General features: G+C 35.1%; 1 protein-coding gene across 1 annotated transcript in view; it reads left to right on the top strand.

Moving 5' to 3' along the window:
- HACE1 (HECT domain and ankyrin repeat containing E3 ubiquitin protein ligase 1) overlaps positions 1-16,494 on the top strand; it is a 218,603-nt gene that overhangs the window by 159,458 nt on the left and 42,651 nt on the right. The window contains 5 exon segments of the mRNA XM_017878558.1: positions 1,918-2,068; positions 8,312-8,646; positions 9,150-9,218; positions 9,460-9,547; positions 16,360-16,471. Of these exon segments, the coding sequence (XP_017734047.1) occupies positions 1,918-2,068; positions 8,312-8,646; positions 9,150-9,218; positions 9,460-9,547; positions 16,360-16,471 (755 nt within the window).

The following is a 16,494-nucleotide window of genomic DNA, read 5'->3' as shown; positions in this document are numbered from 1 at the left end:
GGAGACCAAGGCGGGCGGATCATGAGGCCAGGAGATTGAGACCATCCTGGCTAGCATGGTGAAACCCCATCTCTACTAAAAATACAAAAAATTAGCTGGGCTTGGTGGTGGGTGCCTGTAGCCCCAGCTACTCGGGAGGCTGAGGCAGGAGAATAGCGAGAACCCAGGAGGCGGAGCTTGCAGTGAGCCAAGATCGCACTACTACACTCCAGCCTGGGCAACAGAGTGAGACCCCTCTCAAAAAATAAAAAAATTAAAAAATATATATATAATATATATATTATATATATATTTTTTAATTTTTTTATTTTTTGAGAGGGGTCTCACTCTGTTGCCCAGGCTGGAGTGTAGTAGTGCGATCTTGGCTCACTGCAAGCTCCGCCTCCTGGGTTCTCGCTATTCTCCTGCCTCAGCCTCCCGAGTAGCTGGGGCTACAGGCACCCACCACCAAGCCCAGCTAATTTTTTGTATTTTTAGTAGAGATGGGGTTTCACCATGCTAGCCAGGATGGTCTCAATCTCCTGGCCTCATGATCCGCCCGCCTTGGTCTCCCAAAGTGCTGGGATTACAGGCGTGAGCCACCGCGCCCAGCCAAAAGAAACTATTTTAAAGGAAGGGGCCAGGGAAAGAAGAAGAGAGCTCCCTGCTTCTAGTGAGCAAAGGCAGCAACAACCTTGAGCTTCTACAGCCCTTGGTATTTACTGGGTAGAAAGAGCAGGGAGGAGGAGCTAATAATTGTCAGCTGCTTGATTCACAGGTTCATATTATTGCTTAACAGGCTTCAGATGTACCTAATCACAAGAAGGTCGTGACTGCCCTCAGCATTCCTTCTGGGTGGCAGACGCAGTTTGTCTGTTTGCCAACATCCTGCATTTATGAGAAGAGTTTGCTGTTTACTCATATAGCCTCCAGTGGTATACTGAGTTGATCACAACCCTCACTCTTTCGGCCTCCAACATACAAAGATAAATCCTGCCGTTCTGCCCAGAAGTTCATGCAACTCTTTACTTTGCTCCAACATTTGTGATACAAAATAACTGATGTTAGAGATTTCAAAATAAAACCACCATCAACCAACAAAAATATTTTGTTTAAAGATATATTATTAGATTCAGTACCAATTTAGCCTACCTCCTACAGTTTTTCTGTGGAAAGGTAATGATTGGTATTCATAATGTTGAGCAATCACAATACTGTGGGATTCCGAAGGGCTTTCTGGTTAGTAGAAGTGAGTTTATGTTAATTTAATATGATTTAGTGTTAACTGAATTTTAGTCTTTTTTCATGGTAGGCGAATATTTCCTATATTTATGTAGGGTCATAAGGCAGCCTATTATATAGAGAACAAACCTAATGCAAATAGCAACTTTAAAATTATTCAATTTATGAATGTTCTATATGTGAATAATTGGTTACTATTCTGGGGTGGGAAGGGGATATGGGATTACGGATATAGTGGCAGAGAGTTCAGTTTAGCTTCTTCATTAAAACAGTTGTGGGTTGGCCTAAGAATATGATGATTTATACCTTTGCTTCTCTGTGAAAATACAGTCAGACTTCTAAAGTATAAATTTAATTTACAAATATACTTTTGAAAGTAAAAAGTTTAGGGGTTGCCTTGAAGTTGTTGCCACAAGAAACCAACTATTGTAAAGGAGTGATTTTCTTCATATTTTATGCTTTGATCGTTGCTTATATTCTGGGTGCTTAAGAAATAGTAATTTATTTATATGCAATTTAAATAATGTAACTTCCTGTTAAATCATTCTGCCTCCTATCATGATAGGAAAGGAATTTTATTCCAGTTATTATAATATGAAACAGATGGTCAGTGGGATGAAAGTGTTTTAAAATAAGTATTTTAAGATGTAATTTGTCTTACTCCATCTAATCTCATATTTTAATTTTTATTTTCAGCCTATCTAGCAATTATGATGCTCAAATGAAGAGCCTTTTAAGGATTGTGAGAATGTTTTGTCACGTTTTTCGAATTGGTCCATCCTCCCCCAGTAATGGAATTGATATGGGCTACAATGGGAATAAAACTCCAAGAAGCCAGGTGTTCAAGGTGAGAAAAGTATATGGCATTGTTAGGAAGATAGACGTAGAAGAGATGAATTTGACAAAGCATGCGTTCGTTAATCAGAAACCTCACGAACAGGTTGTAAGTTTGGTTTATACCCATATCACTTCTAAAATTAGGCACACCTTTCTCCTCTCAGCTTAGTCTAATCAACAGCAAGTTGGTGAGCTTTCTGTATTTTTCTTACAAATACAATGTTTTATTCCATTGGTGTTTTATTCTAAGGGTAGAAATAGTGTTTAAAATTAATTTTATTAAATTATAGGTTTTAATGTAATATGCAGCCAGCATGCTTTTGAAAGAAATTTATTTCTTATTAGTAAGGAAATAAAATGCACAGTTTTTATTTAGATTTTAATATGATATGTGTGTTAGGTGTATCTGTATATGTTTTTATAGTAAGGTTCTTTCATTTACTGGATTTGCTAACAGTTAATTCCTGAGATAACTGCAAGGAAGAGTTGTTGAGATAATTTTCTTAAAATATTTTGTATTGCTTCAGCTGCCTTTCTAAGCACATATGGGTGAAGTCCTTGGAAGATTCGTGTAAAACCCAAGGGAGTGTTGCTACTCATGTTAAATTATAATTTTATGAAGTAAACAAAATAAATATGACTATAATTGCTCTTGTTAATTGTTTTTGGGTGACATTTTAAAATAACAGATTTTAGAAAAATGTGTAATTTAATAACTTCGTGTTTTTTATTTATTCATGTATTTATTTTTTGAAATGGAGCCTCACTCTGTTGCCTAGGCTGGAGTGCAGTGGCACAATCATGGTTGACTGCAGCCTCGACCTCCCTGGGCTCAGGTGATGCTCCCACCTCAACCTGCCCAGTAACTGGGACTAGAGGTGCATGCCACCATACCTGGCTAATTTTTGTATTTTTTAGTAGAGATGGGGTTTTGCCATGTTGCCCAGGCTGGTGTCGAACTCCTGGGCTCAAGCTTTCTGTCTGCCTCTGCCTCCCAAAGTGTTGGGATTACAGGCATGGGCCACTGCACCCAGCCAACTTATGTTTCTTTAAACAATCATTTGAGTATAAAATATAGGTTATTTATCAAAATAGTGATATAAATGTTTTTATGTGCCACTTCCTTGAAAACTAGTTAGGATTGACAGCTTTGCTCTTTGTAAAATTCAAATCTAAATTAGTGTGCTATACTAAATGATTCTTTTCTTACATGGAAAATTTTAGCAGAAAGGTAAAAATAAAGTTTGCAAGAACTTTGACACTAGTAGATTAATACTTAGAATAGATATGGTAGTCTTTTAGAAAGGTTATGTGTAAATGTCCATCTGTTTTACTCTCTTTAAAAAAAGTCAGTCTAGGAAGGAAAGTTTTCAGCTATGTATGTATGTATGTATGTACGTTGAGTGTGTATTTTTGTTTTCTTTTTTTTTTTTTTCCTTATTGTGCCACCTCCTGGAAGAATGAAGTTATGCATTCTTGTAATTCATGTGGCTTTTCATGTACCACTTCCTTGAACTCTAGTTAGGAGTGACGACTTACTGTCTTTGTAAAATTTTGATTTACATTATTGACCTACTCTTTTTGTCAGGGCTGTTTTGAGCAAGCTTTACTGCTTCAAACATTCATATCACACAAAGTTGTTTTTAATGTGTTCTGACTTGGCTCACTTTGTTAGTGACGGAATCTACCCTTGATTTGACTTTGACTCATACTTTCTACTCACCTGTAATGATGAATATAAAATCAAATCAGGTATGGCTGTGGTCAGTATTATTCAAATTGAGTTAGATTTATTTAATTTTGTCTGATTTCTTTGGTTAAAGTTTCAATCTGCTACCTATTAGCTAGTATCAGAAAGTATGTGTTAAGTAGCCTCTCTATAGGTGATTTAAAAGATTTAAATATTGATTTAAATGTTAGTTTTCTACCTAATCAGTCAATACAGACATAGTAGAGTAGCAAAGGATATCTGTTTTTCCTTTTCAGCTTATGTTTAAAAAATAGAACCCAGACTTTATGTTTTGTCATATATCTGTGATGTATATAATATATAAATACTTTCTTATTTCAAGAATTTTGTTAGTATCTTTGTTTCTTTTTTTAAGGTATACTTTCTACAGCATTGACAACTACTGTTTCTTCTCATCACTTATTTTCTCTTAAATTTTCATCTTTCGTTTTGGTAAAACAATTGCAAAACTCAGCTAGTTTTTAAACACATTAATAAGTACTAACTGTTAAATAATTTATTAGTCTCTTTTCATCCAGTTTTATGAATGAAACATGGAATCTTTGGGGATTGACAAAATGATCTGCCTTCCATTTACAAGGATAAAAATAGAAACTGTACATTGTCATCCATGTGAATCAGGTCTCCTGTTCATTGTGGGGTGATTTCAAATTGTAAAAATCTTTGCTAGTTACTGAGTTGCTGTGATGTTAGACTGGAAATACCATTTTAATTCTTACCACATTTTGTCTGAGGTAGCAATTGATCCCTAATTTCCATTTTATTAACAAGGTACTCTAATGCTACTTTATTGTTCAAATTAACTAATGGGTTTTCCATTAAGAATGAGTGGGTTTATAGGCCATGTGTTTTTAGTCGGTGAAATTGTTTAACATCCTGTTATTAGTTTTCTGATTTATTTTAGAAGTTCTTTAAGTTAGTCTTAACACATAGCCATTCTTTCAGCATTAAGAGATGTTTACCTAGTGCCTTGGGAACTTTGGAGCATTTGAAGGATAAGGTCATTTTTATTTTTGAAGCACAGTGAACATGGGGAAGACAATTTAGGCTTCCTGAGTCTTGCTGTGTTCTTTTTTTTATGAATAGTAAGCTGTGACTATTAATGGTTTCATAGACTTGCAATTTGGAAAATTTGGTAACCGAGAAAGATGGTGAAACTTTTAACTTTAAGATCTTATCTTGTGGGTTGTGCCATTTGACATTAGCAGGTTAAGAATAGTCAGACTAACAGGATATCAAGGTACTATGAATGAACATTAAATTAATAATACTTTTCTGCCAGATTTATTCCTCATTTCAGCACTTCTTGAAATTTTAAAAAATCGTTCAGTAAGCTCGAGATTGTATATTTTGAAATATGACTTAACATGCTTATAAATCATGTATGATTGTCATATCATTGTTACTATATGTAGAATATAATTCTTTGGTAAGGATCACTCAATAATAATGAATGAAGCAGTATTTTCACAATACCAAGAAACCTGCTAATATTTTCAGTAGTAATTGACTCATTGTTCAGTAACAATTGGTATGTATGGTGTATCTTATTTAATGTATTTTATTATTTATGAATATAGAAAGCATCATAGATACAGTATGCAGTGGTTTATTTTTAATTTTAAAATTTATTTGAATCCTTTTTATTGGTGGCTGCTACCATAGTTAGAAATTAAAGTTATTTTCATAGTATTCTTTTTGTGATTGAAGAATGAATTTTCTGAATAAATCTTCAAAGAGAAACTTCCTAGGTAAACTCACCTCAAGGTTGGGATTTAGTTTTAGTATATGTATGATTGAAGNGTGGTTTATTTAATTTTAAAATTTATTTGAATCCTTTTATTGGTGGCTGCTACCATAGTTAGAAATTAAAGTTATTTTCATAGTATTCTTTTGTGATTGAAGAATGAATTTTCTGAATAAATCTTCAAAGAGAAACTTCCTAGGTAAACTCACCTCAAGGTTGGGATTTAGTTTTAGTATATGTATGATTGAAGAAATAATAGGTAAGAAAAGAGAGAAAAGTAAAGAAAGGTCCAGTGTGGCTTACTACTTTTTTTTTTTCTCATTCTTCTAATTATTTGCTGTGTTCCTTTATTTAAAACTCTGGCTTTTCAGTATCTTTATTGTCATTTTTACACATATCCATTTTTTTCTTTGGTGTTATTTCTGCACCACTGAAAATTTGCCTTTCATTTTTTACACATTGTCAGTATTTGAAAATAGGGTTGCTGTTGGTTTAGACTCAGTGCTTATCTGCGTGATCAGCCTGTGTCATTTCTTGCCTTAGGCCTTACCTCCTTTCAGTGTATTGACTTTCTAGGTTTTATCTTTTCTCATTTAGAGGCCAATTATTCTTTTTTCTTTCTGTTTCTAGCAGTTTTATATCACCACCTGTTCTTTCCATTTCAGAAGTTCATTTTCTGATATAAAGCTAAATAGCTGTGCTGACATAAGTTCTTTTTATCTTCTACAGCAGGTTCAATGTTTTGCTCATAAAGAGAAACTATAGTTTCAACTTGGGTCATGATTAGAATTTTCAGTGAAGGTATCTGTCAGTATTTATGGCAGCTGGGTGCTTCTTGCCCTTCTTTAAGCAGTTCAGGGACCCCAAATCTGTCAACAGTTGTGAGTATGGAAGAGCCCTCATTATGGGTGAGAGGGGTGCTTACTTTAACTTCAAAGGAGGGTATAATTTCTCTTAAAAAAGGAAACATTGTACTTACCCGCCTACCTAGTGCATAGTACAGGTTGAGTGAGTGAACTAGGTTTTTGTTGATTGTAGTAGTGGTGGTTTTGTTTGTTTTGTTGTGTTTTCTGCTTTTGGTTGAACGTGTAAATGAAGGCCTAAGGTGATTGAATTATTTTCAAATTCAGTAAGTAAAATATTTTCAAAAAGAGGATGTTACAGAAATCTGAAGAAAGGCTGAAAATGGCAGTGAAGGTATTTGTTAGATAATAATTGGGAAGAATTTCCTGGCAGAATAGATTATTCAAACATTTTCTAAGGTTCCAAATATGTTTGTATAATCTCCTTTCATAGCAATCTTTAAAAGAAAGATTATTTCTTTCCTTGAAATATTTTAAAGGTGAGTCTTCCTGTAGCACATGGTCTAGTTTGTAGCATTCTGTAATCATGTCAGATTCAAAAGTGAGATTAACTTGTATATTTATTTGCAGAAAGATAGCTCGTCATTCTCAATAAGAATATTTAAAATAGTGTAGGATGAAGGGATTGTTTAACCACTGTACCACTTGTAAACTATTAATCTTTATTTGGGATTAAAAATATCCTAGCAGGTTTTTTTTTTTTTTTTTTTTTGGGAGACAGTATCTCACTCTTTCACCCAGGCTGGAGTACAGTGACACGATCACAGCTCACTGTAGCCTTGACTTCCGAGACTCAAGCAATCCTCCCATTTCAACCTCCCGAGTAACTGTGACTACCAGTTTGTGCCCTTGTACCCAGCTAGAATAATAATAGGAAATGGTTTATTCTCTCCTTATCTTTTTTTTTCTTTAATAGAAAGCTGTTAATCTTTACTTGGAATTAATAATTTGCTACTCAGTGTTTTTTTTTTTTTGAAATGGGGGTCTCACCCTGTCACCCAGACTGGAGTGCAGTGGTGTGATCTCAGCTCACTGCATCCTCTGCCTCCTCCTTTTCAAGTGATCCTCCTGCCTCAGCCTCACGGGTAGCTGAAATTATAGGTGTGTGCCACCATGCCTGGCTAATTTTTTGTATTTTTAGTAGAGATGGGATTTCACTATGTTGGCCAGGCTGGTCTCAAACTCCTGACCTCAAGTGATCTGCCCACCTCAGCCTCCCAAAGTGCTGGGATTACAGGTGTGAGCCACCATCCCCGGTCTGCTAGTCAATATTTTAATAAAAGTTTGGTAATTGTATTTCTTGTTTTAAAAAACACTAATTATTAGAAATGGATTGTGTCTGTAAATATACATATATACATAAATGTGTCACATTTTATAATTTCTTGTCAATAATTATCAAAATTCCAGGAATTATATGTAACGAAAGGAGCACAGTAAAAAAGCTGTTCATTAGGTTCTTTAGGGATTCTCATTTTTTAATTGAAAAAAGACATTTGTTTAATTGAAAGTTGTTGACATGGATCATATTAATACAGAAAATCTTAAGACTGATTATAAATTGTAATGTGTGCTTTTAAAACTAAACATTTGAAAATTAAAAGAAGAAAGATTGCTTGTTAATTTTTTGTTAGTTTTTCCTTTTTATTCCAAGGAATGCATACATACAAATTAAATTATTACCATAAATGAAGAAATTGTCATTTATATAGCATTTGTATAATTTTGTTACTTACCTTTAGGCATTACCATCACATTAACTTGGGAAGATAGAAATATCTAGAGTAAATTTTCTCTTTTATAATACTTGTCTAGGTATGTGGGGTTTTTTTTTTTTTTTTTGATCCTATAGTTAAGAATGATGTTTAAAAAACACTTTTGTTTTTCTCTCAGCCTCTGGAATTGCTTTGGCACTCATTAGATGAATGGCTAGTTTTAATAGCCACAGAATTGATGAAAAACAAAAGAGACTCAACAGAGATCACTTCTATTTTACTGAAACAAAAAGGCCAGGATCAAGATGCTGCTTCCATTCCTCCATTTGAACCTCCAGGACCTGGGAGCTATGAAAATCTGTCCAGTGGCACAAGAGAATCTAAACCAGATGCTCTTGCAGGGAGACAGGAAGCCAGTGCAGATTGTCAGGATGTTATTTCTATGACAGCCAACCGGCTAAGTGCTGTCATTCAAGCTTTTTACATGTGCTGTTCTTGTCAGATGCCTCCAGGGTAAGAAAGTTTTGGCTTATTATTTTTTTTTGTCTGATAGGTGATGAAAAGCAGTGATATTTTGTAATTTCAAAACAACAAATAATAATTTGTTGATTTAAAGTTTTCTTTTTGTTTTAAGATACTCATACTAATCTAGATCTAGTAGGGAATATTTAAATTTTAAACAACCAATATATATTATTACTTTGTAGAATGGTGAATGTCACCTTGTATAGGATCTCTTAATTATGTATTTGAAATGTATAGAGCAGAAATGCACCAAATTTTAAGATTTTTAAAAAGTCACTTGTTGATATTGTCTGCTGATGAGAAGTTAGAATCATTTTACAAATTGGCTAGGCATACTTCAGTTTCCTAAACTTACAAAGAAGATCAACACCAAATTTTTTTTTTTTTTTTTGGTTTAGAAGCCAGTCCAGTTCAATATATATTTATCAAGAGTGCTATATTTTATCACAAACTTTTGCCTATGTATTCTGATCGATATTTACCCCCCACAGAATGACTTCACCTCGTTTCATTGAATTTGTCTGCAAACATGATGAAGTTTTAAAATGCTTTGTTAATAGGTAAGCTTTCTGGGGTTTCTGGACTACCCTGGAGCCTTTCCTCTCTTTACTTACAGTTTCATCTAAACAGAAAAAATACTATTCCTCTTACCATTCAAAATATGCTCAATAACAAATGAAAGTTTAATAGATGTGGATTATTATATTTTTCTTCTGTTTCAGTATCAGTGTATCTGAATTTGCATTTCACTTAATTCTACTCATTCTTCCTGTCCATTTAAACAAAATATTTTTTTTTTAGAAATCCCAAAATTATATTTGACCACTTTCACTTTCTCCTTGAATGTCCTGAGTTGATGTCAAGATTCATGCATATCATAAAAGCACAGGTAGAAATTTTCTTCATCTTTTATTCTAATGAAATTAATTTCTAAAATTCTAATATTGTTTAGTGGAATAATTATTACACTTCAGACATTCTGTTGTAAGAGGAATGATTGCATGTTACTTTAATATGAGAAGTAAGTTTTCTTCAAGAAATATGTATAGAGTGCCTATTATTTGCAGAGGTCTGTACAAAAACAGCAGAACACATTGCCACATTTCCTGAAAGGAGCTTGATGAAACTCTTTAGTCCTATGAGGCTGATTGTCCTTTTGAAAAGGATTTTAGCCCCAAATACACTTGGGAAATTACATAACATATGCCCTTTGGAAATTTATAAATCACATTGGCAGCATGTTAAAAGGCTTTGAGAAGCCCTTTAGTAAAAATAGTGATTTAGCTTTGTTAATCCTCCAAACTTATTTGAGCTGACCACCTTTCCCCTACCAGATGTGTATCTGTTCATTCCATATATCTCATGTTACGTGAAGCTAGCTGGAGGAAAACTTGTTTTGCTCCTTACCAGCTATGTGAACTTTGGGCACATTTCCTAACATCCTTGAGCCCTTGGTTTCTTCATCTACAAAACAGAGATAATGACAGCAACCTCATAAAACTATTGCCAAGAATAAATTGTCAGGAATGACTGTGATATATGCTCAATAAATGGTAGTTGTTTTGGAGATAGAATACTTACTTCCTTTCTCTAAGAGGATTCTAATTCAGTCTGGCTGGGGAGATAATAAACATACGTATAAAACAGTGACTACATTACCTGGATCTTTAGGAGTTTAAGGGAGGAAGAGCTGGCTCTGGCATCTGTAGTCAAGGGAAATTTCAGAGGAGGCAGATTTTAAGTTACGTTGAGAAAGCTTGAAAAAATATGCAACATTTTGATGGGAGTAAACAAGGAGGGAGAACTTTCTAGCCAGCATGTGGGCTGGAGCATGTAGACAGAAAAGTGTATAAAACTACAGTATTGCAGCAGAAATTTTGTGTAGATAGGAGCAAGATAGAGTTCTGGAAAGGTAGATTGGGGTCATCCAATGATGAGCCTTGATTTCCAGATCAAAGAATTTTCTTGGTTTGCTAGGCTGTTAGGAGCCACCGATACCCTTGCTTTAGGAGAATGGCATAATTCTGGCAAAGTTTTAGAAAATAATTTGCCAGATATGTAGGACAGACTGTAGACAATGGTTTGGTTAGTAGTCGTAAGATAATAAATACGATAAGTGGTTTTTAATGTCTTAAGGGACACTTGTCCTTTCAGAAGTTAACCTATGAACTAATTTTTATACCATTATGCACAAGTGTATAGAGGGATCTTTTGACATCTGTTTAATAATGATAATGTGAAAGAGAAGGCAGTAATAATAACTTACATTTACTGAATGCAAATTTTAGGTCAGGTGCTGTGTATTTGCTTCCATGAATTATTTTGTTTTCTTAACCATTGTGTAAGATGGCTGCTCTTTTTTTCTAAGCTGAAGTGGTTAAGTAACTTGTTTAAGTCATTCTGCTACTAAATGGGAGAACCACAATTCAAAAGTCTGTCTGGTTCTCAAGTTCAATTTCTTTCTTTTCTTTTCTTTTTTTTTTTGGACAACAGGGTTTCACCTGTCACTCAGGCTGGAGTGTAGTTGATCTCAGCTCACTGCAACCTCTGCCTGCCGGGCTGAAGTGATCCTCCCAGCTCAATCTTTCAGGTAGCTGGGACTACAGGTGCAAACCAACACACTTGGCTAATTTTTGTATTTTTTTCTAGAGACAGGATTTTGCCATGCTGCCCAGGCTGGCTTTGAATCCTGAGCTCAAGTGATCCACCTGCCTTAGCCTCCCAAAGTGTTGGGATTATGGGCATGAGCCACCACCCCTGGCCAAGTTGTTTCTTGACCTACACTATATGATACTGTTCTGGGGCAAATGAGGTAACAGGTGAAAGAAGGTGAGATAACAGGTAAAATCTCACTATTTTTGAGAGATAGTCTTCTGTTTTCAATACAGATTGGTGCAAAAGTAATTGCGGTTTTTGGCAATTACTTTTAATTGCCAAATTAAAATTGTCAAATTAATTAAAATGGCAAAAACCACAATTACTTTTGCACCAACTTAATACTGTCTCTGCTTTTTACTTTCTATTCCTTCTTCCCTTCCTGGACAGTTTAGTCAAAAAGCATGTGTATTAGGTATCCACTCTGTTGACCCAGAGAGGGGGGTGTTTGTTGCCTGACCAGGGTGAGGAGGGTGTCTACATGTGTAGTGGTGGCCTAGTGTGGGGTGTTGGAGTTTGGATGTGATTAAGAAGGTGTCCGTGTAGAAGAGGGTCCCAGTGTGAGTGATATGGGTTAGAGTGGCATAAGGAGGATTTCCATGTGGGGATGGTTGCAGCTGATCAGTGCTGTCTGATGAAGCCCCAGTGGGGTGGAGGGCATCTATGCAGTGAAGGGGCCATGCCAGCGATTGGAGATTGGTAACATACCAAGGGAATGGGGTTGCAGGTTGATCAAATAAGCAAGTATGAGAGTCTAACTTCTTATTGTTGGAGAAAGGAGTTACAAAATGGAGGAAACTAGAAGGAACCTTGTGCTGAATTGGAGTTACCAGTTTGAATTTAGTTTTAAATCTACATAGATACATGTCGCAAACCTGGTACCTAGCTCTTGGTCTCTCAGTGCCATTCTCAATGAACCAGGGCTCCTTGGAGAAATGGCTAATTCCAGGGCTAGATCAGGGAAAGTATAAAATAAGCCTGCAACATCTTATTATGTAAGAAAATAAGGAAGTGTTCAAAGACTGATGGGGTTATGTTAACATGACTCAGAAGACAGTTTGAATGGACTCGCACTACCAAATTTGGAAGAATTTGAACATCAAAATAAAGAATGATGGCAACATAAATAGGAACCTATGAGTCTGTACTGAAAAAATTAATGAATAAATGGAAAGTTTGATGAAGGGTAGGATGATTACACAGTCTCAAATTATCTCCTGACAGAATAATTACAAAGAGAAAAAGGGTGCCTTATAGTAGAGAAGCTTGACAGTGATCAAAGCAGACATAGCAGTGTGGCAGCTGATAGGATGCTCTGAGGACAACATGGCATCACTTCTGTGATATTCCTGCCAAGGATACACACCTTAAATCTAATCATGAGAAATCATCAGACTAAATACAGTTGAGGGACGTTCTACAGAATTAACTGGCCTGCAGTCTTTAAAACTATCAAGGTTATGAAAATTAAGAAAACATTGAAGAAATGTACCAGAGTGAAGGAGACAGGACAGGACAATTAAAGGCAGTTCATGAATCATGTTGCAATAAAAGGACGTTATTGGAGAATTGGCAAGACTTGAAATGGGGTCTGATCGTAGTAATGTTATCAGAGTTAATTTCTGATTTTGATGGTTGTTATCTAGTTATAGAGGAAACTTTCCTTGTTTATAGGAAATAAACACCTAAGTGTTTATAGGGGACCGGACATTATATTGGCAACTTTCTCTCACACCAGAGGAAAAAAAAGTACTTTGTACTCTACTGTACTTAGAAGTTTTCTGTAACTTGGAGATTGTCCTCCTCTAGAAAGTTAAAAAGAGCAACTACCTCTGCTAAGGGATAGACTTCTTTTTCTGTTAGTGGTTTTCAGGTGGCCAGTACTTAAAGGGAGAAACATTTTGTCTTGCTGTACAAATGCTATTAAGAGGAGCCTCTATAATCAGTCCTGTTTTATGAATTATTTATGGAAATGCAGGTATTCTAGAAAGTTTACATACAAAAATGTGCCTTTTGGCTGTGTAGGTGTTTGTATATGTGTGTGTGTTTTGACCTTATAAATGTTGTGTTAGTTTTTGAAGGTAGCAGTTTGTACCTTTTAATGTTACACTTGAATTACTTGAAAAGGGTCCATTTGTTTTTATTTCTCGGTTCACATTTCATAGATAAAGGATATAGTTTAATATCTTATAGTGGGCAGTAAGTTTTCTTTTAAATAGTTATTGACCATAATTTTAACATTGCTGTGAATGACAATAAGAACAATATCTATTTATTGAGCATTCCAGGTATTGAGTATTAGAGCATTAGTATAAATGCTTTTAGTCTATTTTTACCTTTGGTAAAATGGGGACAAAAGTCCCTTTTTCTCATAGTGTTGTGAGGGTTGTATGTGGTAATGCATCGTAAAGTGCTTCAAAAGTACCTGGCTTATAGGTGCTTAATAAATGTTTGCTAATTTATTATTATAATTATGATTATTATAATTACCATAATTATGTTCTTTATTTGAATTATTTAATTTAATCCTAACAGCTCTTGAAGTAGGTGTATTCTTTTCTCTGTTTTACAGATGAGAAAACTAAAGTTCTGTGAGGATTAATAATTTCCTTAAGATAAGTCTAGTGAATGACAGAGTGAGGGATTCTCAAACCATGTTTATCTGACTTCAAAGCCCATACTTAAATAATTGCTTCTGTGTAATGTTTTTTGTTTCCTCTTAAACCCAACTTTTAGAAATAGTTAGCAATAGAATTTCAAGTACTTTATATTTCAACTTGTTAACTGAAAATGAAATATTTAATTTATATGCATAGTAATGCACATAACATATAACACCAGTGCCTTATTAAAAATGTGGAAGACTGTTAGAAGTATGGACAGAATTACACATTTAACTTTAAAAAGGTAGCATTTATTCTTTTCTTACCGAAAGCAAATGTTAAAAGGCAGAAGTTCATCTCTCATCAATCATACTATGTTTTATTAAGAATTAATAACAAGTGATATTTGAATCTTTTAAAAAAACCTATTTAATTTAGCTCAGATGAAGAAATTTATTGGTGTCCTAAAAGCCACCTGGAAGGTAACTTTTTTGTGGTGTTGGATGGTATTCATCATATTTATCTCTTGAAACTCTTAGCTTTTGTGGTGGTATTGCACCACCTTGGTTCTCCTTAGACTTTTCCTGCTGTCTGTATCATTTGCTAAGCAAATTCTCAGTCATGACTTGTGATCATAAACATCTTTATTCTTGTTGTTTGTTCTCTGTGTCTTTCATCTCTTGACCTTATACTGTCTCCAACTTACCTTGGTTCATGGCTTTATTTTCAGTGTCTCAGCTGCATCACTGTCCAGTATCTCTTTCTAAATCCCTAATAGTTACACCCCACTATATCTTTAAACTCATTATACGTAAAATCTTACTCATTATATTTCCACCAGTACCTTCTAGGAGTGTGGGGGTAGGTTATGGGGAAAGGGCTTTTCCGCTTTAAGTTATTTCTATTAATAAGTTCTATCTTGCAGAGATCTGTAGAGATAAGGTCTCACTTTGTCACTCAGGCTGGAGTGAGAAGGTGAGCACACTACAATTATAGCTCACTGCAGCCTTGAACTCCTGGGTTCAAGGATCCTCCCACCTCAGTCTTCTGAGTAGCCAGGACTGCAGGCGCATACCACCACGCTTGGCTAATTAAAACATTTTTTTTTTTTGGTAGAGACAGGGTCTCACTGTTGCCCAGGCTGGTCTCAAACTCCTGGGCTCAAGCGATCCTCCTGCCTCGGCCTCCCAAAGTGCTGGGATTACAGGCATGAGCCAGCATACCCAGCCACTTCTCTTACTTTTAATGCTTATTCAAAGGAGTAGTATCTCTCAGATTGACTTCATTGTTCCTCTTTGCTACCACGACCAGGGCTTCTATAGCTCATGCTTCATTGTTTAGAACTTGATATTTTATATATATATATATAGATATAGATAGATATAGATATAGATATTATATTGTGTTACTCTATGTTAGTCTCATCTCTTTAATATTAAACAGTTTTTAGCAAGTTCATGGAGTTTTTACTGCTCTTATGTTACATGCAGTGTTGGTACATACTAGGTACTCAATACTTTCTGATTAATCAAAATTATAGATCACTTACAGTTTGCTTACCTGGCAGATGAACAAAAAGGAGAGATTTTCTTTGCTATTCAAGAGATTTTGTTCTTAAGTTTTTATTGTGGAGAATGGGAAGGGATAACAAATTCCATTCCAGTTTCTGCATATATTCTAAAGGATAGAAATAAGAATAAAGTTAGGAGTAAGAGGCTGGGTGTGGTGGCTCATGCCCGTAATCCCAGCACTTTGGGAGGCTGAGATGGGTGGATCACCTGAGGTCAGGAGTTCGAAACCAGCCCGGCCAATATGGTGAAACCCCATCTCTACCAAAAATACAAAAATTAGCCAGGCATGGTAGTGAGTGCCTGTAATCCCAGCTACTTGGGAGGCTTAAGTAGGAGAATCACTTGAACTCAGGAGGCAGAGGTTGCAGTGAGCAGAGATCACGCCACTGCACTCCAGCCTGGGCAACAGAGTGAGACTTTGTCTCAAAACAACAACAATAACAGCAATAAACCAAAATAAGTAAATAAATAAGATTAGGTGTAAGAGATTATTTTCATGAAAAATTAAATGGAACATGCAACATAATTTTTCTGGGTGTGAAAATTCCTTGTAATAAGGCTTGGATTTAAAAGAAATTGAGAATAAATATGTTCAATTACATATCTGATATTAAGTTCTGAGGCATAACCAAATTGATAAATGTAGAAATTTTAAAAAATACATTTTTCTTGGTAGCCAAGCTATTTCAGCTAAGTTCTGCCTTTTTGTGAATAGTTACTGAAATGTTAAAACACATTATTCAGTAACTCCTTATTATAAATAAAGATCTAAGGATGATTATTTGTAGAAAAGGCATTTAGCATACTAGTAAATCTGATAATTAGATAACTGATATACTGCTAACATATTTTACTCTTATATTTTGGACTAGCCTTTTAAAGATCGCTGTGAATGGTTCTATGAACATCTGCATTCAGGACAGCCAGATTCAGACATGGTGCACAGGCCAGTGAATGAAAATGATATCCTACTGGTTCACAGAGGTATGCTTAACAAAGAAGCTGAT

This window comes from Rhinopithecus bieti, unplaced genomic scaffold (assembly GCF_001698545.2).
Source record: "Rhinopithecus bieti isolate Rb0 unplaced genomic scaffold, ASM169854v2 scaffold_10614, whole genome shotgun sequence".
In the NCBI taxonomy this organism is placed as follows: domain Eukaryota; kingdom Metazoa; phylum Chordata; class Mammalia; order Primates; family Cercopithecidae; genus Rhinopithecus; species Rhinopithecus bieti.
This window is presented reverse-complemented; position numbering and strand designations above follow the sequence as displayed.